At 48.0% G+C, this 24,780-nt stretch overlaps 3 protein-coding genes across 4 annotated transcripts; 2 read left to right on the top strand and 1 right to left on the bottom strand.

Moving 5' to 3' along the window:
- Positions 1-7,118: 7,118 nt before the first annotated feature.
- On the top strand, positions 7,119-12,205 carry LOC144133003 (uncharacterized). 2 transcript variants are annotated; one of them, XM_077665786.1, is made up of 2 exons: positions 7,119-7,249; positions 11,074-12,205. In XM_077665786.1, exon 2 carries the CDS (start codon positions 11,095-11,097, stop codon positions 12,115-12,117), a length of 1,023 nt encoding a protein of 340 aa, XP_077521912.1. In that variant the 5' UTR covers positions 7,119-7,249; positions 11,074-11,094; the 3' UTR covers positions 12,118-12,205. The 2 variants fall into 2 exon arrangements, with proteins under 2 accessions (XP_077521912.1, XP_077521913.1); XM_077665787.1 differs by having other exon boundaries at positions 7,179-7,249; positions 11,071-12,205.
- Positions 12,206-12,217: 12 nt separating this feature from the next.
- Positions 12,218-13,650, bottom strand: LOC144133004 (ATP synthase subunit s, mitochondrial). Its single transcript, XM_077665788.1, has 4 exons — positions 13,491-13,650; positions 13,108-13,316; positions 12,868-13,030; positions 12,218-12,411 (listed from the first exon to the last, which is right to left on the bottom strand). Exons 1-4 carry the CDS (start codon positions 13,604-13,606, stop codon positions 12,273-12,275), a joined length of 627 nt encoding a protein of 208 aa, XP_077521914.1. The 5' UTR covers positions 13,607-13,650; the 3' UTR covers positions 12,218-12,272.
- A 204-nt stretch (positions 13,651-13,854) lies between these two features.
- Positions 13,855-23,023, top strand: PIG-F (phosphatidylinositol glycan anchor biosynthesis class F). The gene is made up of 3 exons (XM_077665785.1): positions 13,855-14,496; positions 15,793-15,912; positions 20,230-23,023. The coding sequence occupies exons 1-3, from the start codon at positions 14,168-14,170 to the stop codon at positions 20,426-20,428; spliced, it is 648 nt and encodes a 215-aa protein (XP_077521911.1). The 5' UTR covers positions 13,855-14,167; the 3' UTR covers positions 20,429-23,023.
- Positions 23,024-24,780: the final 1,757 nt, after the last annotated feature.

Raw genomic sequence — 24,780 nt, 5'->3', positions numbered from 1 at the left:
TTCCGCATATGGTACAGCCTTTGTCCAGTTTAGAGCCCAGGTGGGTTTGGTTCTGAGTAACACCGTGTGACTCGTAATGCATTCCCGGAGTTCCAAATCTCCTGAAGGTAGCATTTCTACCCCCTCCAATGGGGAAACGCAGGACTTCCACGAATGCTACAGGAGCCCAGGTGGGTTTGGTTTTGAGTAACACCGTGTGGCTCGTAATGCATTCCCAGAGTTTAAAATCTCCTGAAGGTAAGATTTCTACCCCCTCCAATAAGGTAACGAAGGATTTCCACGAATGCTACAGGAGCCCCACAACGAGGCTTAAGAGCCAACCCGCCCGCGGGTTCTAAACTTTTGACCAAGGCTGTACGTGTACTCGCGATCACGAAGCCCGGCCGGCCCGTCCGCGACAAATATACCCGGGCCCGACCCGAGCCTGGGTCAGAGGGCTTCCGAGGGGCCCGAGTTGAGCCCGCAGGCCGGGTACGGGCTTTCAGGCCAGCCCGAGCCCGTGCACCGCTCTAGTTTAGTTGATGAAAACTCAACGTTGTTTTGTGACAAGGTCGAAGCACTGGTTGATAAATACGTCCCCTCAAATTTATATAAATGACAAGACGCACCCACGGTTTAATAGGCACCTCAAATCACTAAAGAATAAAAATGACGCGCACACGCCCCCCCCCCCCCCCCCCCCCCCCCCCCAAGCAAAAAATGCTCGTCCGCCTTGTTCACGTGTCGAATACAAAGTTGTTTTTCTGAACAACTGCGTCTTTGCCGTATGCAGCCAGCCTTTCATTCACTGGTTAAATTGGCAAAGAAAGTTCGAGCTATGAGGAGGACGGCTGCGAAGTTGTGCGCGCTGTTCGTAAACATGACGTCTGCCGAGTAATTAGCTACCTGCACGCATTAACTGGACACTGCTTCTCTTTCCTCCCCAAGGATAGAGCCACCTGTCGCGGGGTGTGAGGCCGGAGGAACAAGTTTTGCTGCGCACGCTGTTCTGATTGGCTCAGATCACCGCAGCTCAGATGGCTAATCCCGCCTATTTAGTTGTTTTTATTAGTCCATTCTATTCTTAGCACATAAACAACAACACTACCAGTAAAAAAATTGGAGAGGTCACTTAAGCTCCGCCCTCAGGGTTTGATGCGATGGCGTAGTGGGTTATATGCTTTTCATTTTGAGCAGTTTGACTCCTTTGAAGGCATTTTTCTTTTTTTCAATCGTTACAATTATTTATTTGAACAATTAAGCACTATTTTGTCTTAACTACCATAATCAAGTATTAATTTGGCTTTTCATTCTGAGCATTTTTACACCTTTGAACCCCCTTTTCCCACTTTTTTCATATCTTTAATTAATCGCTTGATTACAATTATTTCATTAGCTCGTCATCGCCTATCACACACGAATCAGTCATCAATCAATAGAACCAGAAGTTACCTTGATGAGATTTTTTTATGCAGTCCTCGACTATAGGTCGTCCGTTCGAATCCCTGCCGCGAGTTGCGCTGACCTAACTAGTAGTAAGTTTATGCTACACGAAACGCTTCATCGTATGACACCATCCGGAACATTCTGCGGCAAACGGTTGGCATGATATGATTTTTTTTACACAGCCCTTGATTATTTCCGACTACGCCGACGGCTTTTCGACCAACGTGCTGTATACGCTGTCGCGTAACACAAGTTTTATGAAGATTACATAAGGTTCAGGAACTATGGGCACATCGGAATGGTGCTTTCATATTGTGAAGGTGGATGAAAAACATTTCAATGCAGATGGGGATTTTTCGTACGAAAGCGGCGCCTGATTTTCGATCGATGTGAGGATCGATAACGTTTGCCAGAACATTCCTCGACTTGATTTTATTTGTGAAGAGAAGCAATGTTCTAGATATTTATCCTTAGAGACCCTCTATACTTTCAAAAACACCATCCAAAACTACCTTAGTGAGAAAAACAGTGAGAACAGTGCTCAAATATTTGATGGACTCTTTGTTGTCTTCCTAGGCCCTGACTGAACGACAGAGCTCTCTCTATACCTACCTTTTTCCAGTCTTTCTAGCAGCCCCCACTCCCGCCTACAGATGTGCCCGGTGAAAACGAATGCGACGCGGAGCAGCCATTACAAATCCACGTTTGGGCTTACTTCAGGGAATAGTTAAGAGCAGTGCTGGCTTTGTCTAGTCAGAGCAAGTGTGCGTCACCAATCTGTGCGCTTAAACCTCTTAATCCACAACTCAAGCTAGACCGCCATTCTTCAGGGTACGCCCTACGAAAATGGTTGCGAGTTTGGGGGGGGGATGTGCTCATGGGCAGGGACGTTACTGGAAAATGAACTATTGCTCCGCCTGAGTCATGGATAATTATTAGCCCCCCCCCCCCCCCCCCCTTTGTATCGGGGTGCTGACAAGTTTCCAGAAGAGGGTTGTAGCGCCGAAAAAGACAACACATAGCAAGCGAGACGGGACAGGCGCCTGTCCCGTCTCGCTTGCTATGTGTTGTCTTTTTCGGCGCTACAACCCTCTTCTGGAAACATGCACCAACTAGGCCCCCCAACAAGTATTACCCAGTGCTGACAAGTGTCACGCAGCCATCATTACTGCTGAAGGCGCTGCCTACCTTCTACGAAATGCGCCGTCGGCCATAAAATATCGCCCATTGGCTGGAGAAAAGTGACGTCACCAGACCGGAAGTGGCGTCGCCTCCGGTAAAGGCATCAACAGCTTCTGATGGTGTCACATTGCCAACACATAATGGGATTAGGTGTCCCTGTAATTCTTTTTTTTTTCACTTCCACTGTGTGGGGTAACTGAGGTTATGTGGGTGAACAGCACACAGTTTCACCAGGAAGATTTTGTCAAGTAACTAATGAATTATATCCCTCATTCCCGTAGTGAAAGCAGATATTAGACGTTTTTAGCATACCGGAGACGTATACCGGTTTACCGGACCCCTCTCGCGCATGCACAGCGGCATTGTTGGGTCGGGGGGGAGGGGTCATTGCGCATGCGCAGAAGAGGTCCGGTAAACCGGTATACGTCTCCGGTACGCTAAAAAGGTATATTCTCTAGCATGCGAACTAACGTGTGGATTTTTTGCCAGCAAATATACTTCACTACATGGCAGCGCAGTTCCTTTTGCGGACAAAGTTGGGTGCAGCTCTGGAGATATCTATTTTAAGCCTTAAGCCCTGCATGCTTCTCTACTTCCAGACGACAATTACCCACTCCAGACAGCACGGGCACAAAGGTTTGTCTTTCTACCTTCCCTACCTATACCTGGCTGCAGATTCCCAGAAAGCTGAGCACGGCTGCCTTCGTCGCGAAGCAGTGGCTTCTGAGAACTGTGCTTAATCACACAGTCGCGACGGCAGCACAATGCAGGAGCGTGAAGGAAACTCGCGGCATTTCTCAGACTTCAGAACTCTCCAGCGCTGCAGCTAATTTTCTTCCCCCCAAAACCGGTCCGGCGGCTATGGTGAAGGAGTTCCCTTGTGCAGTGAAGCTGGCTTCCAGATTCCTTCTACTTTTTCGACATTGCCATCAGCATGACGTTTAATCGCAATAAATCAGAACTTGCGGCGCCAATTTCCAAGCTGAATTAATTTATGCAAATTTATCCGCACATGAGGTCTGGCATTATATGGGCGGCAAACTTTTGGAATTTTTCCAAAACGACGGGCAAGTCATGGCCTGATCGTGATTACCAAGCGGACGCCTTACGCTGAAATTTGGTTTATGGGGGTTTAACGTCCCAAAGCGACTCAGGCTATGAGAGACGCCATAGTGAAGGGCTCCGGAAATTTCGACCACCTGGGGTTCTTTAACGTGCACTGACATCGCACAGTACATCGGCCTCTAGAATTTCGCCTCCATCGAAATTCGACCGCCGCGGCCGGGATCGAACCCGCGTCTTTCGGGCCAGCAGCAGAGCGCCATAACCACTCAGCCTCCGCGCCGGCTTTTACGCTTAAGTGATACCTCTATCAGACTGCAATCTCGCCATCATCACCAACATCATCAGCGCGGCTGCGTCTCTTGCAAAGCGTGCAATTTCCCCTCCCCGTGATATCCGTGTCTGTGTCACCCATGGTCATCTTATCGCAGCAACTTCCGCCCAAGCCCAAAAATATCATCGCCTCACAGCTGCACTGACCCATCGCTACGTTAGTCATTCATGCGAACTCATTCAGCTGTCCTTACAGGCTATCGGTTTTCTGTTCGGCATATATCCCGTCAAGAGTACTTTTTCTTCATTGCTGTCAAGATATAAACCCGTGTTTAAACACCAATCGATACTTCTATTTGTCTCTTTATGGCAATTGGTTTATGGTTTGGTTTATGGGGGTTTAACGTCCCAAAGCGACTCGGGCTATGAGAGACGCCGTATCGAAGGGCTCCGGAAATTTCGACCAGCTGGGGTTCTTCAACGTGCACTGACATCGTATACAGTACACGGGCCTCTAGAATTTCGCCTCCATCGAAATGCGAGACCGCCGCGGCCGGGATCGAACCCGCGTCTTTCGGGCCAGCAGCCGAGCGCCATAACCAGTCAGCCAGCGTGGCGGCACTTCATGACAATTACTGTTTTCTAGTATTCCTCTAAAGGCTTTCATAACAAAAAAACGTAAAATTTTGTGCTAGCGAACAAGCTTACTGCATATGGATGGGGATAATTTGAATAAGATCTCGTTTTGTGCCGCCATTTTCTATGAACCTCCTGGGCAGCTGTCGGAATTCCCCCAGAAGCACGATCTCCCAATACGGAAGTTCCCGGGTTCGAACCCGACCGCGGCGGCTGCGTTTTTATGGAGGAAAAACGCTAAGGCGCCCGTGTGCTGTGCGATGTCAGTGCACGTTAAAGATCCCCAGGTGGTCGAAATTATACCGGAGCCCTCCACTACGGCACCTCTCTTTCTTCTTTCACTCCCTCCTTTATCCCTTCCCTTACGGCGCGGTTCAGGTGTCCAACGATATATGAGACAGATACTGCGCCATTTCCTTTCCCCAAAAACCAATTATTATTATTATTAATAATAATACGGAAGCGGCGGCTTCGTGTCATCTGTCTTAGTTGAATGGTGTAACGCAATGTCACAAAGGTGGAGTAGAATTCAAACAATGAAACAATTAGCATCGGGATCCCCCTGAGCGTGGCCACATGCTTACAAAAGAAAAAAGCTCCACAACTTTCTCAAATCATCGTATAGCTTAAAAAGAAAAAACAAAAACGGGTTAGGAATCTCTAGAAGCCCCTCAATGGATGCCCTCGAGCCAACTGCTTGGAGTGAATTTATTGCCGCCGTGATTAATCCGCTTAAGCCGCGGTTAATCCCCCTTCATTTGCCACTCCACTTAATCCACTTTCAGTTGCCAGAATCTGCCGACATCAAAGGCTCGAGGGCCTTCCGTCTGTCGCTTCAATATTGAGTTGTATCCGACAACAATAATATCTATGGACATATCATTATGTGCCGCTGCGCGAGTGACACATGCGGGTTTTAAGATAAAAGATGTTGATGATGCTCTCCAGCACGAAAACCATGGTGAACAGTGCGTTTTTTTTTCTTTTATCTAGAGCGCGAGCCATACCGTATAGAGTACTTATTCCATCAGTCTACTTTTTGTCACGTTTTTACCACTTCAAATTTTTTTCCAGAATATTTTACCCCACTTGAACAACGCTGTCCCCAAATTCTCAAACAATTTTAAGGGGAAAGAAGTGCGTTCATTACATGAGTAAATACTGTGTTAAAGCCTATAGGATTATTTATTACCTCCCCCCCCATCCTCTCTTCCTGTCCCCTCACCTCTTTCATTTCATTTCTCCATTATGCCTGCTATCCTTTATTTCCGCTGCCCCAGCTCAGGTGCTTCAGTATTGATGGCAGATGCCGGGGCTAGTAAGAATTTTTTCCTTCCTTTTTATTATTATTTTAATAAAACCACTTACTACTACTCTGGGATTCTTTAACGTGCACTGACATCGAACAGTACTCGGGTGTTTTTTGCCATCATATTTATTTCGTTTAGCGCAAATGACAGGACAGAAAAAAAATTAAAAAAAACAGCTGCCGCGGCCGGGAGTCGAGCCCGCGACATTAGGAACCTCGGTGGGCGCCAAAGCATTAAAAGTGGATTTTGATGACAGACATGAACGTTAGAAACATTCAGAATCCGTCCAATTTTTTCGAAATATACATATCGTCCACACTGATTCCGGATATGAGCACACACACACACACACACACACAAAAACAAGACGCAGCATGTCTTCAAACTGATCAGCGTTGACGGCCGAATCAGTATTGAACCCATTTCCGTGTTATCACTGCCACAATACGAACGCAAACACGTCAACCACAGATGTAGACCCCCTCTTTTATGCGTGACGCATTCTCAGAAAGTTGAAATTGATAAAATAAAGAAGGGGGCTGGCAGACTTTCTCCTCATGCATGATTATCTTCAGACGCTTCCTCCTAGTTCCATTTCTTTTTTTTTTCTTTATCGCTCCATAAAGACCTGCTGCACACCACTCCCCTTTCCTCTGCTTCTATCGTGCTGATTTCCGAGAACCATTTCTAGCGCGTATCGGAAATGGAATGTTCTTTTCAGACCACACCGGTAATCTACCAGCAGAGAAGACCTCGCGAGAAACTTGAGGCTCCAGTTGTGTTCCGCGTATTCTGTCCAGCAAAAAAAAAAAAAAGCCACTTCAGGTGCTCCACGTAACCCCCCCACCCGCTCCTTTCCGCCTAACAGCACATGGGCCCATACTGCTGTCGAAAAGCTCCCGGCTGAAAAGAGTCTCCTCAACAGTAGGCCACCTCCTCCCCCTCGCAGTAAAAGAAAAAGAAATGACTCAGCAACGCCGCTTCTCGATAAGTTAAGCCCCAAGACGAATGCTGCCGGGGAAGGGGGGGGGCAGGAGGATGGACGAAAGGCAACCGGCCCCCAAAGCTCTTCCCCCATTTCAGTGAAAAGGCATGTCATTCACTGTCTCCTCGGGGGCGACCTTGAAAGCACCGCCCCCACCCCCCTCTCTTTTCGTTCCGTCACAGACGTGTAGAGAGCGAGAGCAAGTGACACTTATCACAAAGGGATCCTCCTTTCCCCACAAGAATAAAAAGGAATGTGCTGGCTACCACGTGGTACGCGCCTGCATGCCTCTCGTCTAGCAGTGGGCGACCCGGCCAGACCAGACACACGTCGTTGAGACTGCGGACAACAAGACGGGGACAAGCTCTGCTGCCTGGTAAGGTCGAAATCCTCGACGAACATTTTTTTTTCTTTTTGAGCGAGTGCAATGCTTAATGCAGCAAAGGAAATGCTAACTGGCGCGTAGCTTGCATTTGCCTGGCATAATGTAAAATTTGTACAGAACTTCATCGATGCGTAGACATCTTAAACGCCACGTGCATGGTGCCGTTGTCCACCTTTCCGCACCCCAAGAAAAAAGAAAAAGTTACAAAAAGACAGAACCGTTGCAAGCAGAGATTTTAGCCTACCCTGATTTCGACGATCTTGTTTCGGTAACGCGTAAAAGTCTACATGTTCGGAAATGCGTTAATGTAAAGTACAAAAAGAACAGAGAAGTGTTAGCTATGCATTCTGATTAGTGGAACACGAGGTCGGCGGAAATGTTCTCATCCCTCTATATGAAATATTTGGTTGTCATGCAGTTATAGCATGGCAAGCGCTGTCCCGATTTATAATATGCCCACGCACACTGTCAGATCCGAAGGGCGCCCGGGCAAAGAAAAACGCATCGCCATGTTCATGTGTTGCGCTTGTGTCGTTAGGCCTAGCATCTAAAAGCCCGTTTCGGACAGGAGTTCTTAGTTAAAATAGCGAATTGTGGCTGTTCTAGAGCGAATTAACGTAGCCACTGGGAAAAGGTTTCAAAGACTGGTTAGTGTAGCGATGTAGCGCTTGCGTGACAGCGATTATTTGTCTAGGAGCAGACCGTATTTTCGTGCTGCAGTTCCCTATGTTCAAGAGCACATGTGTGTGCCCTATGAGTACACCGCTTTCTCAGCAAAGGAATGAACCAAGACGACTGCGCACTCTAAGTATTGCATCTTGCCAGGGACGTTTAAGCCTGGACACCATGTGCGCGAAAGAGCGAGCGACGCGACAAGGCGGCAGGCGACGCGAACCCGCGACGTGCGCAGCGGACTCCGTGCTTTGCGCACTCAAGCTTAGAAACGCCCGTAACCTGTTCTCTCTTAAAATTTTGTGAGTGTGCCTCGTAGTCAGGACCAAAGGAATATTTCCTCTACGGCAGTGGAGATAACCAACGGCGTGCTTGCGGAGACGGAAGTCGCATCACGGGGGAGGTGTGCTTTCGTTCGGTGCCTGTGCACTCCGGCTTAGTAAAAACACTCCCATAAACTGTCACCGCAGTTTGATTGTAAGTGAGCAAACTATAATTTACCAGTGAGAATGCGCGCGCGAGTGTTTCTGCACAGTTGGAGCGCAGCGGCATGGTGGATCGAGCGCCGGTACCCGCGGCTTGACACGCATCTCTCCCTGCAGTACGCCCGCTCACGTAGCCCGCTCCAAATGCTGTTAGCCCTCCGCACCCAACAAGTAGATTGTTTTAATTATTTAAATCATGCGGGTCTGCCTCTCAGCTACAAAACCAAATATTTTCTCGACGGTGGCGATGACCAAGACGACGGGCTGGTTTCATGAGATGTACCCGTGAGAAACCGTGGACAAACCGGAAACGGCTTTGTGGGGCTCTGGTTGGCCAGTCGCGTTGGGGACTTATATATATATAATTGGTTTTTTTTGGGGGAAAGGAAATGGCACAGTATCTGTCTCATACATCGTTGGACACCTGAACCGCGCCGTAAGGGAAGGGATAAAGGAGGGAGTGAAAGAAGAAAGGAAGAAGAGGTGCCGTAGTGGAGGGCTCCGGAATAATTTCGACCACCTGGGGATCTTTAACGTGACTGACATCGCACAGCACACGGGCGCCTTAGCGTTTTTCCTCCATAAAAACACAGCCGCCGCGGTCGGGTTCGAATCCGGGAACTCCGGATCAGTAGTCGAGCGCCCTAACCACTGAGCCACCGCGGCGGGGCGGGACTTCCGGGCAACGAGCGAAATTTTCTGTGGGTGCAGATCCGAGCGGCACATGCATTCTGCTTCGCGCGGCGGCGTCGCTTGCCGCCGTCGCGTTCGCGTGAGTTTTCGCGTACATGGAGTCCAGGCTTTAGTGCGTCGAGAGAGGCCTGGTTGACGTGTTAAGCCTGGACTCCATGGGAAGGGGGGGGGGGGGGGAGGCTTTACAGAATTGGGAGGAGAGTGGGGTGGAGAGGATAACAGCTGCCTTCAGTCACCCAGCGCCCCGCCCACACCTCCCAAGAAGAAACATTTCACATAGGAAATCACGTAAATCCCTTGCTTTTTTTTTTCTTCCCAAAATACGTGGTTTAAACGAGACTGACCTTGACTACATAGCTGCAGGATGTCTATCGAGGGCGACCGTGGTTAGACGCTCTCCGCCCACTATTGTGCTTTCAGATCTCTCTTCATTTTCTTGGGTAGAGTAGGAATTGATCATTTGCAGAAATCTGTAAGTCAGCTTATCCCCAATCCTTATTTTCGAAACAAAGAGCCTCAAACCCACATTCTTCGTGGAAGTGAAAAGATGTCCATGGGCGCTGGGCTGTGCTCGTAGTACAGGAAAGAGAAGCTCACCCGCGTTCTCCGCACAGCCCAGAAAACCGGTTTTCCCGGGTGTCGTGAAAAGAAGGGAGAAAGGCAGGGTTAACCGGAAGAGAAACCGGTTTGCTATCCTGCACTGTGGGAAATGGCTGAGGGAGAGTGGGTTGTTCTTTGTGAAGGAAAGTTGAAGCGATGGTGCTGGGAAGACACTAGTATGAGGCAGCGGGCCACTCCTGTAGGCAAGGGAACAAAGGCGCATTCTTTTATATTTCCTGCCTAGCCTCTACTGCAGTGCTGCAGAGTGTAACGATAGTTGAGAAATACTAACATCACCACTAGTTTATTTTCAACCCAGCTTTTCGGGACAAACTCGTTGCCTTCTTCAGAGTTGACTGAAATGCGAACCAGCAGGAGCGGCCTTCGCTTTCCCTTTGTTAAACACGGCGAAGTCCATTAACATACGCGGAGGGGAGCGTTCCTGGAGTCCTGTAAGCCGGATGTTCCATCACCCAATGCAGCGCCGCATGAGGAATTAGGCTTCATGGCCAAGACGCTAACCTCTTCGAAAAGCGATTCTGTGATCGGCGTGTTTGCAGGGCACGTAACCAGGATTTTTTTTTTTCGGGAATACCTTCAAGGGGAAGGGGGTTGGCTCTATCAGACTACCAGTACACGAGGTGATCTCTGCTTGAAGAGCTATTAAAGTCCATTGCTTTTGTCATTAAACTCTGCGTTAACCAATCGGGCGCCTTATTATTCGTTCGGCACAGCAAAAAAAATTGGCGGTGGTTCAGCTCTCGTTAAATCTGGAGCTCTGGTTAATCCGATAGCTACAGCTGGCCAAGTGGAACTTGGTCACGTGACGAACCACGTAATCAACCTCGGCGCCGCGCAGCCGGCAGCTGCTCCGCATCATGTGACAGCGTGGCGGCGCTTTCACATGGTGGTAGCGCCGCCACACTGAAGGCTCGGAATGCTACCGTAATGTAGCTATCCCTACAAAAAAAAACGTGGATACTCTTTCCGCGATGTGTAGCAAGAGACTCAACTGGCTCTCCAGAACGGTCTTCATGCCGCGTTCATCGCCGCCTAAAGAGAAATCTTTCAGTTCTCATCCCACTCGGCTTTGATCGCGCGGGCGTGCAATTCGTTGAATCGAATCGTTTTTTTCCCTGCGCGGTACTCGATCACCTCATCCAATTTATATGGGAAGCGCTGTCGCGCTTACTTACGGCGGACATAAACGCAGCTCTTCTCGAATTGTCAGCCATGACCTCCCAACACGAATTCTGCCGCCTCCTCGTGGAGGTTCGTTATCGTATCGTTATCGTACTTTATAAACCATCCGTTTAAATAACCGGTCCAGACCACTGACTCCTTGTTCATTATTTTTTTCAGCAGCTGCTAAAAACAAAAGCCACCATGAGGACCATCGTTCTCCTTGCCACGCTGGCCGCGGCCTTCATTGCTGCCGACGCCAGTTCCAAGCTGCTTCCCGCCGTCCGCGCTGGCCTCTCGCTGGGATCCAGCCTGCTGCGTCACGTGGCCGAGGTCAAGGACCGGCTGCGTGAGGACGTCGAACGCCATCTGCTACGGCAAATCGAACAGCCGTGGCTCCACCACAACATGCATGCCTTCAAGGTGCCCCGCTGGAGGCCGGTCACCTCGCCTCCCTTGCGACCCTGGGACCTCCATCATTCGTACCACGGTTCCTTGAGCTACCAGGCGAGCGCCTCTGGGAGCCTCCCACTGCTGCATATGCCTTACTTCCCGAGGCCGAAACCCAGAGTCATCCTGGTACCCTGCCGCAGCCCGAGGACGCACATCACTCACATCCTACTGCCCTGCGTAAGGATCATCGGAGACTTCCAGCAGCCCAGCGGATTAGTCCTGGGCGTAACTCCGCAGTTCAGTCTCACCGGTAACGTCACCCCAAGCGAGCTCTTTACACGACGGCAATCGACCACCACGCCACCCAGCGATGACGTCACTGCGACCGGTGAGACGACGACCTACACGTCCAGCGAGTTTGCGGGTGACGTCGTCACAGGCGGGGTTACGTTCGTTCCAAGCACGCGTGCAGCTGACGTCACGGAAGCAACGACCCCACCAGAGGGTAATGTCACAACCGAGGCTAACTGGCAGTGGACGGAAGAGTCCGTCACGGTGACGCCGACAGAATCTGAGGATGACGCCACCACCGAGGCGAGTACCCAGGTGACGGAAGAATTCGAATCAACAGAGCCCGAGGACAGGCGAGCGAACACGGTTCCCGAGGATGCTGGACGTCCCGCCACCACCACTGCTGGCGACAAGACCACGGGACAGCCCGAGTCTACCACAACCTATGACATGTACTACGACGCTATGCCGACCGACTCCGACGACTTCAATGACATCCTCAAGGACGCCCAGGCCAACTTCGGAAAGCTGGTTGATCAGTAATTTCAGCGCTACGCTCATGGTTTCACTGTGCAATAAACAAAGCTAGTTATTAGTTGGAAAGAGGATATTGTATGTAAATAAAGACACATCAAAAGACCCCTTAATTTGTGGTTTTTATTCATATCAGCCTCTACACAGCGCCTGCGCATTGTACATCACTTTTCTTGCTCGGCAGTTTCTTTCCCGTCGGGAAATTCAACTTTGCAGGTCGGAAGCATATCTTTAAAGTGTTTGAGGACCGCTTCACGGTCACGAACTTCTGGCAAATCGAAGAGCTTCAAATAACCCAGCTTCCTAAAAAAAAAGAGAAGGAAACAAAACACTAAATGAGTCGTGTTTTTGTTAAGGCGGTGGCTAAAGGTACGTCGGACATACCAGCTGCATTTTTTTACTTTTAGACAATAACTTTTAGAGTAGGTTTTAATTGGTTTAAATTAGGCTGATGAGGAAATAATTATCAGCAAGTCTTTTACATTAGTGGTATCCCACAGCTGCAGCGCTTTCGAGGGACCGAGGAGGAAAATGACCCTCCCCCCAATTTCCGCAGTCCCTGCTTGGGGATTTGTTCACTTACGGCGAGCTACTGTCCTCCGTTCGAAGTTGAGCGCCGTCGCAAAGCTTATCTCGGGACTTCGATATGCCTAGTCGCCGCCATGCGCCTACAGTGGTGTCCGCCATACCCCCTTCACCATAGTATCGTTATTGGCACATCGTATTGTTAAAGGAACAAAGGATAGGCTCTCAACTTACGTCAGCTCTGCAAGTGACTTCACTCCAACGTCGGTAACGTTTCCACAGCTGACGACTTGCACTTTTTCCAAGCTGTCCTTGCGAAGTTGTAACATCCCCAATGCTTTATCAGCTATGTAGTGGCAGCGGATCAAGTTGATCGCTTTCAGGTGGGTCAGGTCCTCTGCGAGGTAACGCGAGACCGTCGTTTTGAGCACGGATGAGCGCTTCGATTTAAATTCGTGGAACGTGGTACTCAACTCAGGTAAGGAAAGCCGACTTCCATAATCGAAGAATCTGTCGCGTCGATTTCTTCTATTCTGTAAACGCCTGAGCCGGTAGCGGGCAAAGTGTTGTAGTCTGAGTGGAACTTGGCTGCTCCACTCCATCTCACGGCGGCCCCACATCGTATGAGCCATTCCGCCGCCGCCCTGTCCGGCCCGATCTCCTTGACGCGGTTACTGTCGTATCTGAAAGTAAGCGAATGGAGAGTTTTAGCATACTATTACAGCAGCATGTGCTGCTGCTAAAACATTACGCTAAAACCAAGCCGGTAGCCGCTAATATTGCATGCTAAAACTACAACGGCGCAGAAGAGGTCAACGGCGCAACAACGGCAAAACCGCATGAACGCGCGTGCCTACCTGTTAAACACGGCGTTCAGCCATTGCCAGAAGAATCGTTTCTGAGAATGCGTAGCCTGTCTTGCAAGCCATTGCGTGTTTGCGACGCGCACAAACCTATTTGTCACAGCGGCCATGTTGAGGGCAGCCAGTTCGTCTGCTAGCTCCTGATGCTGATCGCTATATTGACGGTCAGACGTGCCCTTTAGCTTGACGTTAAAAACCAAAATAAAATATGTTACTCTAACGATTTTTCAACAAAAAAAATTACATGATTACATTAACTACGAAAGAGCTATTTTTTGTCCTGTAGCTTCTATCACTGGTGCGTTTGCAAATTGAAAATCGAAACTAGGTACAGGATGGCCAGTCGCTTGGGGGCGTAAGAAGCTTCTTTTTTTTTCCTTCGGCAGCGGTTTTTTCACCCATGTGGTGCGTGTGGTTCGCCAAGAGCTGAGAACACCGTGCCGCCCGATTGTTATTACGTTAATTGTTGCCGGTTTGTTATACGTTTGAGATAAGCCAACAGGTCCGTACTGTGTCACTTAGCCAGCAGAGGATCCGACGTGCAGCGATTCACGGCTCGATCAGACATCGATCGTTCGAACGAACACCGCTCCCTCTCAAGCCACCCTTCGACAAGCATGGTATAGTTTTGTTAGCGGACAAGAGGCGTCAAAACAGTGCGTGTGCCAGCCATGGCGGCTCGCCGTGACGCGCTTCGAAAACAGGCTCGCGAGGGCTTATGCTACGGCGTGTGGGTGACGCTGGGGACGGCCCTCGGCTTGGGACTGCTGCAGTCTTCGGTCAGATACACCGGCGACAAGTCCGTACCTATGCTGGTGGCTCTTGCCTCGGCGCTGGAGTTGGCGGGATGTGCATGGCTTCGTCTCTTTGGGAGCTCATCGCAAAACTACAGCCACCGTGGGAAGCTCGGTGGACCCCTAATAGCGAGCATAACCAGCGTCGTGCTGAGCATCCTGTTCTTCCACATTTTGGCCGTGCTCTTCGGCGCTCCGTTATTTGAGTAAGTGGTAAGGACTGCGAAAGTGCGTGTAATCAGGACGCAGAGTAGGTGGCAGGGTGTGAACGCGCACTGATCATTAGAGAGTTTTAGCATGGCGTTACCGTTACCATGGACTGACAGTGCATGCGCAGGTGGGCCATCTGTGCGTGCCCATCTAATAATAATAATAGTTTTTTTGGGGGGGAAAGGAAATGACGCAGTATCTGTCTCATATATCGTTGGACACCTGAACCGCGCCGTAAGGGAAGGAATAAAGGAAGGAGTGAAAGAAGAAAGAAAGAAAGAGGTGCCGTAGTGGAGGGCTCCGGAATAATTTCGACCACCTGGAGATCTTTAACGTGCACTGACATCGCACAGCACACGGGCGCCTTAGCGTTTTGCCTCCATAAAAACGCAGCCGCCGCAATCGGGTTCGAACCCGAGAACTCCGGATCAGTAGCCGAGCACTCTAACCACTGAGCCACCGCGGCGGGTCCGTGCCCATCTACGTATGCATTTCAAGTACATCCCATTGGGCACTGGAACTTCCCCTGGAAGTTCCCATTGGAATGTACTGACAGCGTATGCGTAGATGGGCAATCTGTGCATGCTCTGGTTTCGGATCGCTGTAGCTGTGTTCTGAAGTGCACTCGATCAGCCTCGCCGGTACTTAATGCTGCCTTACTATCTTGTACCTTGGGAAAAGGTCGTGACTGCGCTAACATATGCTTGAAAGTCAGTGGTACAGCTCTGTGTTCAAGAAATGCTTTCAATTATAAAAAGCTTGAACCTTAACAACAGATTTCACTCTTGAACATTTGTACAAAATAACTCGTAACTTCATGTGTCAGTTTACTATTGACATATCATTTGGATACCTGCCGACTTGACGTGCAGACGTGCAGGCACTAGTAAACGAAGCACACGCTCCTGTATTAAGTGCAATCATGCCTGTCGGGGCAGAAATAAAAAAAAAAACATTCCTTGTTCTCTAGGAACTGCGCCAGCAATCACTACTAGCCTTGACATGCATGGCACCCACTTTTTATTAGGCAATGCATAAATGGGCTCAGAATGTCGCAATGGGCTTCGTTTACTTCACTCCATCCTTGTAGATTACAGTTGCGCTGGTGCATATTCTTTTGTCCCTTTCAATTATTTATGATGTGTGCCTGTACCACTCCCATTTGACACTAATAGTTTAGGTTAGACAGTGTGTGTATAAGACATTACAAAACTACCGCACACAAAAAGAATGCCAGCACTCAGTGCGAACTAAGTGTATTGTCATTTTTGTTTTTTTTTCCTGTTCCCCAGGGATAGTCACCAGACACTCTGGTTTGGCGTGCACATGACTGTGGTGACAGTTCTGCCACTGATACTTGCGGGAGGCCACACCAGCCTAGGGGCCCTCCAGAGGACCATTGTGGACCAAAAGTAAGGCACGTTTTTGTTAACATTTCATAATATGGCTGTCGTTGTCAACAGCTGATTGGCATTCGTAACCTAGAGGTCTTCAAATACTTGCATGGCGTATGGTCTGTTTGCAGCTCCAGTGTAATGTAGTGAATTTTCTCCATTCTCGAATCTGGTCGGCGTACTATGTGGTAACCTGCCAAATGGTAAATATTGCAGGTTCTGCAGGTCCAGAAAAAGTTTTGGGATATATGGTCACCTCAGCATCATTTTTTTTTTTACCATTAGTATCAATTCAGGCATAAATATTAGCTGCTGGAGAGAAAATACAGGTGGGTGGGGTAAAATAGCATTTTCAGACAGTGGTCTCCATGCCTTTGCTATGAAAATCAGCTGTGCTAAGTCTCACTGAGCTCCCTGAAAATCAGTCTTCTGGCTTATTTTGCTTATTTTGTTTCACATGTCCTTTTTCCCTCTTTCATGGGACACTGATAGCACTGTCAGGGAGAAGTCTCCAAAATTCCTGAATGACAGTCTAGGTGCATAGGTGCAGTGGGTACCTACAATCACCCTATTTCATTAGCACACACTAGAGAGGCCAAGTCCAACTTTCACTTCCACAACTGTGCTCTCAGCTACTGTCTGATCACAAATCCGATTATTGCCACTCACGTCATGGAGACTTTTGTTCCCAGCAGTACACTGCGCAATCACAAAACATTTTATTGTAACAGTCATCTTCGTCACAACTGTAGGGCTTTCACTTCCGACAATACTGTCCCCACCTTTTGTCATCTCTCTCCTAGCTTGTGCAGACTCCAACCCACCTCTCATAATAGGTATATCCCCTCACAAGCATCAAAAGCACCATAGCCTCAGGCCCCTTGCCATTCAACACACCTTGTCCACCACATCCCCATTCCTGTCTTCTGTACTGATCCTGGCCACTCTCGGCAAGGAAGTCATTGTGATGGCAGGCTCAGTGTTGCACCTGCTCCACACTGTCACTCAACAAGAAGTCTCAATTGTTGCTGACCTGGAGACTTGGCCAACTGAGTGAACAGTGCTGTCGAAGTGTCTGTTCTGCCACGTGGCCCTCAGTGTTCATCATCATCATTACTCTGACTGTGCCCAGTACAGTGCAAAGGCCTTTCCCACATCTCTCCAATTGTACCTGTCCTGTGCCAGCTTTCTACCGCCCCCTGCTACACTCTGTGTTCTTACTGGCTCCCAAATTACCCTTTATCACTTTCTTTATAATCGTTATCACAAAATTACTACCTCCCTCTGCCCCACCCCGTTCACCTCATCTGAGCACTGTTATACCACTTGCACTCCTTGTCATGCAGCTGTGCATGATAACGATCGTGCTCCTGCACCAGTCTGAAAACTTCCCTGCTGAGCCACTGGGAATTAGCTTCCAGCCCCCAGACACCCACTCCTGTGTCCTCCTCTGCACATCTCGTTCAGCTGCACCTTTCTGGCCCACACAAACTTTCACCCCTCTCACTCCTTACCAGTACCAGCCTCCATTCAGTGTTTCTGACGTATCCCAGGCACCCCTCAATATTTGCAGCCCCAGTATTTTGGCAACTTTGCCAACAACCCATCCTGTTTTGCCCACCATTATTAAACAGTTTTTTACTCAAGGATGAGCCGCTCATTTTATGCAAACTTATAATTATCTGTGTAGTACTGAGATCATTAAGCAATTTATAAACTGGTGTTTTGGACCTCAGCATACATTAGCCGTAATTTCGGCACCTTGTGTTTCATGCAGTGTGGCTTTAGTTACCACTGCACCGCTATACCCCAACTTCAACTGCTCTTACTTAGTGTCTGCATTTTGGAAACTACCCGACAGTCTTTCACACTCTGTGAGCGTGCCCCTTTTCTCTATACCTTCCCCGGTACCCAACACTATCCCAGCCTCTCGGGAGAAGTGGCTAACCAACTCTGCCACTAACAGCCAACAATGGCCAGGGACCTGTTTAGTGAAATGCACAAATGGCAGACATGTTATTATTAGTGCACAACTGTGTGCATGGCTGTCTTAGAGAAAGAAAAAATTGCCAAATGAACGTCAGCGTTGGCTTCCTTTGAGAAGTGACATTTGCCTGCAGAAGGTGCGAATGGAAGTAAGTACCTCATTATGGACGTTACAGAGGTGAAACAAAGCCATCACAGCGGCGCATTGGTTTTGGTGCTCGACTTCCGACCTGAAAGATGCAGGTTCGATCCTGGCCACAGCGCTTGCATTTCAATGGAGGCGAATGCTGAGAGGCCCATGTACTGCGTGATGTCAGTGCACGTTAAAGAACCCCAGGTGGTTGAAATTATCCGGAGCTGAAATTATCTAGGTGGTTGAAATTATCATGATTTTTTGTTCCGTCATAAAATTATTTCAGGAGACGCAAGCAGCCAAAAGAGTCACTGTGCGCACATGGAAGAAAATTGGTTCAGTTGTTTTGTACAGTTTTTATTCACCCAAAATAGGTATGCTGCATATCTGCAACAACATGCAAATAAAGAACACATTACAAAAATGAATGCGGTGCTTGGTGAGCATGAAATACAAATAATGAGCGTTGAATCAAACACAACAAAAGCGCCATTTTACCGTGTGGTACTAGAGAAAACAATTGCTCTTGTTTGTCGAGCAGATGTGAGTACTACACTTCGTGCAGTAGCGCATACAGATTGCTGTGCATTTTGGAAACTTGCAGTGCTGCCTCTTCTGGCTCCAAAGGACCCAGTGAGCAACCTGAAAACATAAATGCAATTATTAGCATTGAAACAAGGCACGATGTTTCAGAAATTATACCTTATCGAGCCTGACATCCTGTGTTGAAGTCGAAGGCGTTGGGCCCCCACAATATCACTTGCACGAAAAAATTCAGGCTTTCTACAAAAAAACATACTCTAGGAGTTAAACTTCCTCTCAGGATCATTGTCACTACCAGAAAGGTCGCTGGCTTTGTTTTCCGAAGGAATTGCCTGGCCGTAGAAGCTTTTAGGACCCACTGTCTGTTCTGACAAGAAAAGACTCCATGTGCACGTTGTTGCATATGTGCAACATAGCAACTTTCAGTTGTCAGAAGCTAACCGCTTCAAAATAAGAAAGTTTCATGGCTTCTACACATTGACTGATAATATCAAAGCCCAAAAAAGTTTCATGCAGTTTATCCAGTTCAGAAACTCAATAAAATTGCAAAAACTTACCGGTGTTGCTGCAAGTGAGCTCGTGAAGCATCCACCATGTTTGTTTGGCAATAATTCCGATGAAGAAGTAGAGATGGCAGCACAAAACAGCACGTGTTTCAAATGTATGTTGCAGAAATGCCACAGCGAACGCAAGAAGCTCCAAATGGAAATTCCTTTTGTTTTCGGAGCCATTTATGGCTATGTTGCGTATATGCAACAACCCACAGTAAAGGGCTAAGCCCCATAGAACCAAACCAAACGAATTGAAGGTGAAACAGTGACTACCAATTATTTATTTGTTTACTTAAAAAGATGGTAATCTTAGAGCTCTTGTACATTGGTCTCTGATGATAACTTTTGCAGTCACAGAGCTGAAAGAGCTATCTAATAACTGTGTGAGCAGAAAAGATGAACCGTGAGGTTCAGTCAGGCTCATGGAAAAGTTCAGCTGAATGTTTAATTCTGCATTTCTTAAAGGGACGCAGGACAAATTGAAGTTGATCTGTATCGACAGGGTAGCGCACTCTATTCATGAAAAGAGCGCTTTTGCCAAAAAGAGTTCTTTTATAGGCTGGAAAAAAACAAGAAACAGAAGAGAGGTGTTGCTACCACTATCACTGTGCAAATGAATTGCTTGCTTCAGTACTGATTTTGGGCGCAGATCTCGGACTTCTCCGCTACTTTACTTCAGTACGGTCGATTCTTTTTGACAAGGACATCATGAGTTTGAATCGACCAGTGGAAAGATTTCTAGATCAAATTTGTTTAACCGTAAATGCATATTTTGCACCTGAACGAATGCCTGAATAGCCGAAAAGAACCGAAGAATCATTTTTTACTACAGAGATCATTAATTGGATGGAGCTGGCCTCAGTGTCCCCTTAGCACCTCTATGTTAAAAGGCAAGGATGCTTATATTCTCACAGGGGGGCATGAGTGTGGCTTCAATGCTTTCAAGGATCATTGTCTTGCTCTCATTTGAGCATCTTTTTCTGGGTCTTGACTGTGTGTTTTGATCGGTGCCAGTTCATGTGCTTACTGGTAAATCTTGTGAAAACTATTGTAGCTGAAAAATTCATTTTTGCTTGGAATGCTATTTTAATAACTGATCCTGCATCCCAAACAACTCTGCAGGTTCTGTGAGGTGCCACTGGACTGGATTCAGCGGTGGGGAAGTCGCGGCGCCCTGCTGGGTGCCTGGTTGGGTGCCATAGCCTTGGTCCTCGACTGGGACCGTCCTTGGCAACAATGGCCGACCCCTTGCGTTGTCGGCTCACTTTTGCTCCGAGGTCCAGGCATAGTAGTGGCCAGCTGCATCTTGGTGAGGCAGTGAGGTAGAAAGAGGTTTGGTGCGTAGCATACCTCTTGCCTCCCTTCAGCTTGAAAGACTGACAACACCTTCGGAATGTGTGGACTGCTGTCGTGTACAGCCCATATTATTGCTAGTCATAGCTCCAGCCATATCACAGCAGTGGATGCATTTGCCATGGTCTCATGTTCATATTGACCATTGCACGTTTCACTGTTGAAAATAGTTGCTGTAGCATATACGAGGAGGTAGCAGCAACTAGCTCCCGTACATAGGAGCTGTAATAAGTGTTGTTTATGTTTATGGTATTTCATTGTCTTTTCTATACTGCCACTGTAGCATGTTTTTCTGCGACATATTTCATGACCATAATAAATTAAATGTGTGGTAAACCAGTACAGTTCTTTGTGTCACTTGTGCCTCCAGCACAGAAGCACAGGTAACAAAAGGTGCAACTGTTTCTGCAGAGGCATCAAAGGGACAGCAAGGACAAATTGAAGTTACGCAGTATCAATTGATTGCCACACTTTAATGAAAACAGGTTGCTTTGACAGCAAATGGAGCTTTCATAAGCTAGAAAAGGCCAAAAAAATTAAATGTAGGTATTGCTTCCAGCGGCCATTTTCACAACCAAACCGCAATGGCGCCAGTGCTTCTTTTTTAACGTGAATCTCTCAGGCTAGGCATAATGATTGGTCGCACAACCTGGATTGCACAAGTCCCACTGGCGGCAGCACCTGCCATCCCAGGGCGCTGGCGCACCGCTTAACCACTGCACCACTACGGCGGCTAGGGAGAGCCATGCAGAGGTAGAACTGGCAGCTGCGTGACATCGGGTTAAATCACACCGCAGCGCGCAACGCCTGTTCACAAAGTGAGTGGGCGGGCTTACGCCTTTTCACACGTAAGCAGTCTTAAGTGTCTTTGCCGACTGTTTTTAAGCCTGTAAGGTATTTTGTCTTTTCAAGAGAGGTGTTGAACACTCAGTGTTTAGTGACACACTTAAAGACCTCCAGGCATGAAGAGTTCAGACGGTAGACACACAAACCCAATCTTCAGCAAAAATCAGCTTGGGTAGGCATGTGCTTATGCTTCTAGAAGCGTGTGGTTGTGATACAACTTTTTCTGGAATAATGCTTGAGTATTAGTAATTTCAGCATGTATTTTTGAGACTGACATTTTGCATTTAGAATACAGAAAATGTTCAAGGCCTTCAATGAGATGTACTATGTTAGAAAGTGAGTAGCACAGGAGATAGCTGTTGCACAGAATGCAAAGATAGGAGACCAACTCTCAAGGCAACTGATCAGCACGCTGTTGTATCTCAAGCCCTGGGTACGCCGCACCAAAAGCTGAAACCTTTAGTCAAATTATCATTTTGTTCAGGGAGTTATGCACTATGGTCAATAGCAGGCAAACTGCTCACTTAGGGCATTTGTTTTGGATAACTGACATTCGTACAAGAGAAATACTTGAAAGAGTGCTATATTTTGTGATTGTTGCTGTCATAGTAATAATAATTGGTTATCAGGAAAGAAAAAACACAATAACTGTCTCACTCTCGTTGGACACCTGTGCTGAGCCATGAGGGAAGGGATGTAGGAGGGAGTTACAGAAGGCAGAGAGAGAGGCACCACAGTGGAGGGCTCTGCATTTATTTCTACCACCTGAAGTTCTTTAACCTGCTCTGACGTCGCATAGCAGGCAAGTACACAAACCCCTGCCAGTGGAAGTTTCCAGAGAGGTGGCGTACAAACGTACCTTGCTTTCGCCCCGAGCCAGCGGCGTGTGCCCTTCATTGGGAGTGTGGAAAGAAGGCACTTCTGCTTCTCGCCCCGCTTCCTAGACAATGACGTGATGTCACAGCAGCTTGCTGGTCACTTAGGGAAGGAAACATTCTTGAGCTCTTGTGTAACAACTAAAAAAATTAATGTGGATAAGCTCAGATAATCCAGGATATACATAGCGAAAGATATCGGCGTTCACTGTGTTCATTGACGTTGGCGTTAACTATGTTCTAGACGGCGATAGCTTTGAGCAAAGGAAGGGCGCATAACTGGCTCCCTGGCTGTGTGGACGCCTCATTCGTGCTTTGATTCGTGGTGAGAAAGAGATGTGGAATGAATGAATTAGCACTGACAGCGTTGTGGCTGACATGGGGCACTGCAGCAATACCTAGGCCGCAGCGTTCATTTGGTGATCAATCACTCGCGATCAACCATTAACTGCATGTGACCTCCCGGGGTGGCAGGGAGGGCGCACTGCCTATCCAGTGTGCCAGGCTTTTGACACCAACACCATGTACATGAAAGGGAGATGAGGTCTCCACTGACCTATGGAGCCGGTTATGCGCCTTTCCTTTAAAGAAAATGAACAGCATTTGCAAACTTGTCATAGAATTCAATGCTGGCTCACATGTTTTGTTTGGTTTTTGAGGAAAGGAAATGGCACAGTAACTGTCTCGCATATCTCGGTAGACACTGGCACCATGGAAGGGATAAATGAGGGAGGGAAAGGAAAAAAGAGAAAACTGAAAACTGAAAGTTGCATTTTGAGGAAAGGCAAGACGCTGTGCAGTGGGGGAACACCTGTGGCTCAGTGTGACTAGGGAGTGAGAGAGAAAGAAAAGGCAATGGAGTCAGTGGAGGTCACTCCTGCTCTGACATACACGGGCGAAGTGGGGTGTTGACTAGTAGTGAAGCTTTTCGCTTCAAAAAAAGCAGTTAACACTGGGTTACAGTCCAAGGCGTCCTTAGCCAATCACAACAGAAAATGATACAAGCTTTTTAATGTGTGCCTTTATTAAACAAACCAGGTAGCAAAATTCTAGGGCTTATAATTTTCTCTTGTGATTAGATTCTTGTTGAAGTAATGGAAGTGTTTTAACAACAGACTACTTCTTTGTCATGGAGGAATTCTGTGTGGGAACATGAATGTGGGCAGAGCTTCACTGCAGACTTCAGTTAGCAATACCCAAGGGGTTAAAACAGGAACTCGCGGTGGGAAACTGCCTCTTGCCTGCCAGCGACCTGTGAGACCGGACGGATCCCTCCTTCCCGCTGATCCACGAACCAGCTGGCCAAACATGGCTAGTGGACAGAGCTGTCCGTGAGGCCCATGCCCGTGGGCTCCTGGACAAGTTGGGGCCCACCCTTGAGGACCTTTTGGTCTTTTCTTAAAATAAATTGTTCCTTCTCCTCCTCCTCCTCTTCTTGCACGAACTCGAAGTTGGTCGACGACTGTGTGAGCCTACTGAACTTCTGTTTTATCGGGTAGAACGTTATTCCGCAGTGTGCTTTACCTCGCGTTTTGTTAATAAACTGTTTCCTAGTGTGCTGTGCTGTTGCCTATTTCGTTCAAACCTGTCGTGGCTGTGACTCTGCACCACGAAATGCAACATGCCTGCGTGTAGCTGGCGCAGAAACTCGCCTTCCCTGGCGGCTGGACGCAGTCACCCCCTAAATATAATTAACGCGTTTCGATTGAAGTTAGTCGGTCTATGAATGGAATAACCAGGTCGTTCATGTTCCCGAAAACCGCCTTCATGGATAAATGTTGCAGGGAACGCTGTGGCTCGAAAGCGGTTGAGAACACTCAATTGCTATGGGGAAGTGCGGACAAGTGAATATGTCAGACGGCTGCACTGAACGGCCGTCGCAAAATATGGACATTGCCCAAGGACTGCTGAAAACGCATATGATTTTTTGTTCAAGTGCCTAGAAGAGGCTTACGGACTTAAATTACCGCGTGTCATAAAAAACTGCGGCGAAACGGCCCCGTTGGCTCTACGGGCCTTTACTGCGGTGTAATGAAACAAACAACAGTTTCGTTCTCGGATTTTGCATGTACAGTCGGCAGTCTGACAGCCTGCCTTAGCTAAAGCGCTGTTGCATAATACTAGTGTAGGTTACAACATTAATGTTTAATTTTTCTCTTTCGTGTAGCTACCAAGGTTTTGGTCTGAACCATAAGGAAATTTCTCAATGCTGACGTGATGGCGCAAGTTGCATCGACGCATGCATCAACTTCAACCCACAAAGGCGGCAGCATGCTGCGAGTAACGAAGCGTCTGTATTAAGTTCACATTTCTGCTAACATATACTTGACGTATTCGTCTTTGTTCTCGTGCTTGAGACAGAGCTTGTGCATGACTGGCTAAAGCGTGCTATATCTTTATGCACGCTTGTGAGCACAGCGTCGGCGCTCAGTCGAGGTACCTGGTTCAGACCTCCCGCTCATACTAGTAAACAGCGCAGCTGCTGTGCAAACGGCTATTTTCGATTAATTTTCCACAGTAAAAGCTGTGCTGGTAAAAAGGGTAAAGGCAGTTGGCAGAAGGCTCGGGATTAATTTCAGCCTTGTTTGCAGCATTACTC

This window comes from Amblyomma americanum, chromosome 5 (genome assembly GCF_052857255.1).
Source record: "Amblyomma americanum isolate KBUSLIRL-KWMA chromosome 5, ASM5285725v1, whole genome shotgun sequence".
Taxonomy (NCBI): Eukaryota; Metazoa; Arthropoda; class Arachnida; order Ixodida; family Ixodidae; genus Amblyomma; species Amblyomma americanum.
Note: the sequence above shows the minus strand (reverse complement) of the source record. Positions and strands in the feature narration are given on the sequence as shown.

What these genes read in the sequence shown, in the direction of transcription:
- LOC144133003 (XM_077665786.1), top strand. Translation starts at nt 11,095, where the DNA reads ATGAGGACCATCGTTCTCCTTGCCACGCTGGCCGCGGCCTTCATTGCT.
- PIG-F (XM_077665785.1), top strand. Translation starts at nt 14,168, where the DNA reads ATGGCGGCTCGCCGTGACGCGCTTCGAAAACAGGCTCGCGAGGGCTTA. An exon ending in TTCGGCGCTCCGTTATTTGA is followed by an intron (nt 14,497 to 15,792) that starts GTAAGTGGTAAG and finishes CCTGTTCCCCAG; the next exon opens with GGATAGTCACCAGACACTCT. An exon ending in AGGACCATTGTGGACCAAAA is followed by an intron (nt 15,913 to 20,229) that starts GTAAGGCACGTT and finishes ACAACTCTGCAG; the next exon opens with GTTCTGTGAGGTGCCACTGG.
- LOC144133004 (XM_077665788.1), bottom strand. Translation starts at nt 13,606, where the DNA reads ATGGCCGCTGTGACAAATAGGTTTGTGCGCGTCGCAAACACGCAATGG. An exon ending in AGTCGGCTTTCCTTACCTGA is followed by an intron (nt 13,031 to 13,107) that starts GTTGAGTACCAC and finishes GTTACCTCGCAG; the next exon opens with AGGACCTGACCCACCTGAAA. An exon ending in AAGTCACTTGCAGAGCTGAC is followed by an intron (nt 12,412 to 12,867) that starts GTAAGTTGAGAG and finishes CTTTTTTTTTAG; the next exon opens with GAAGCTGGGTTATTTGAAGC.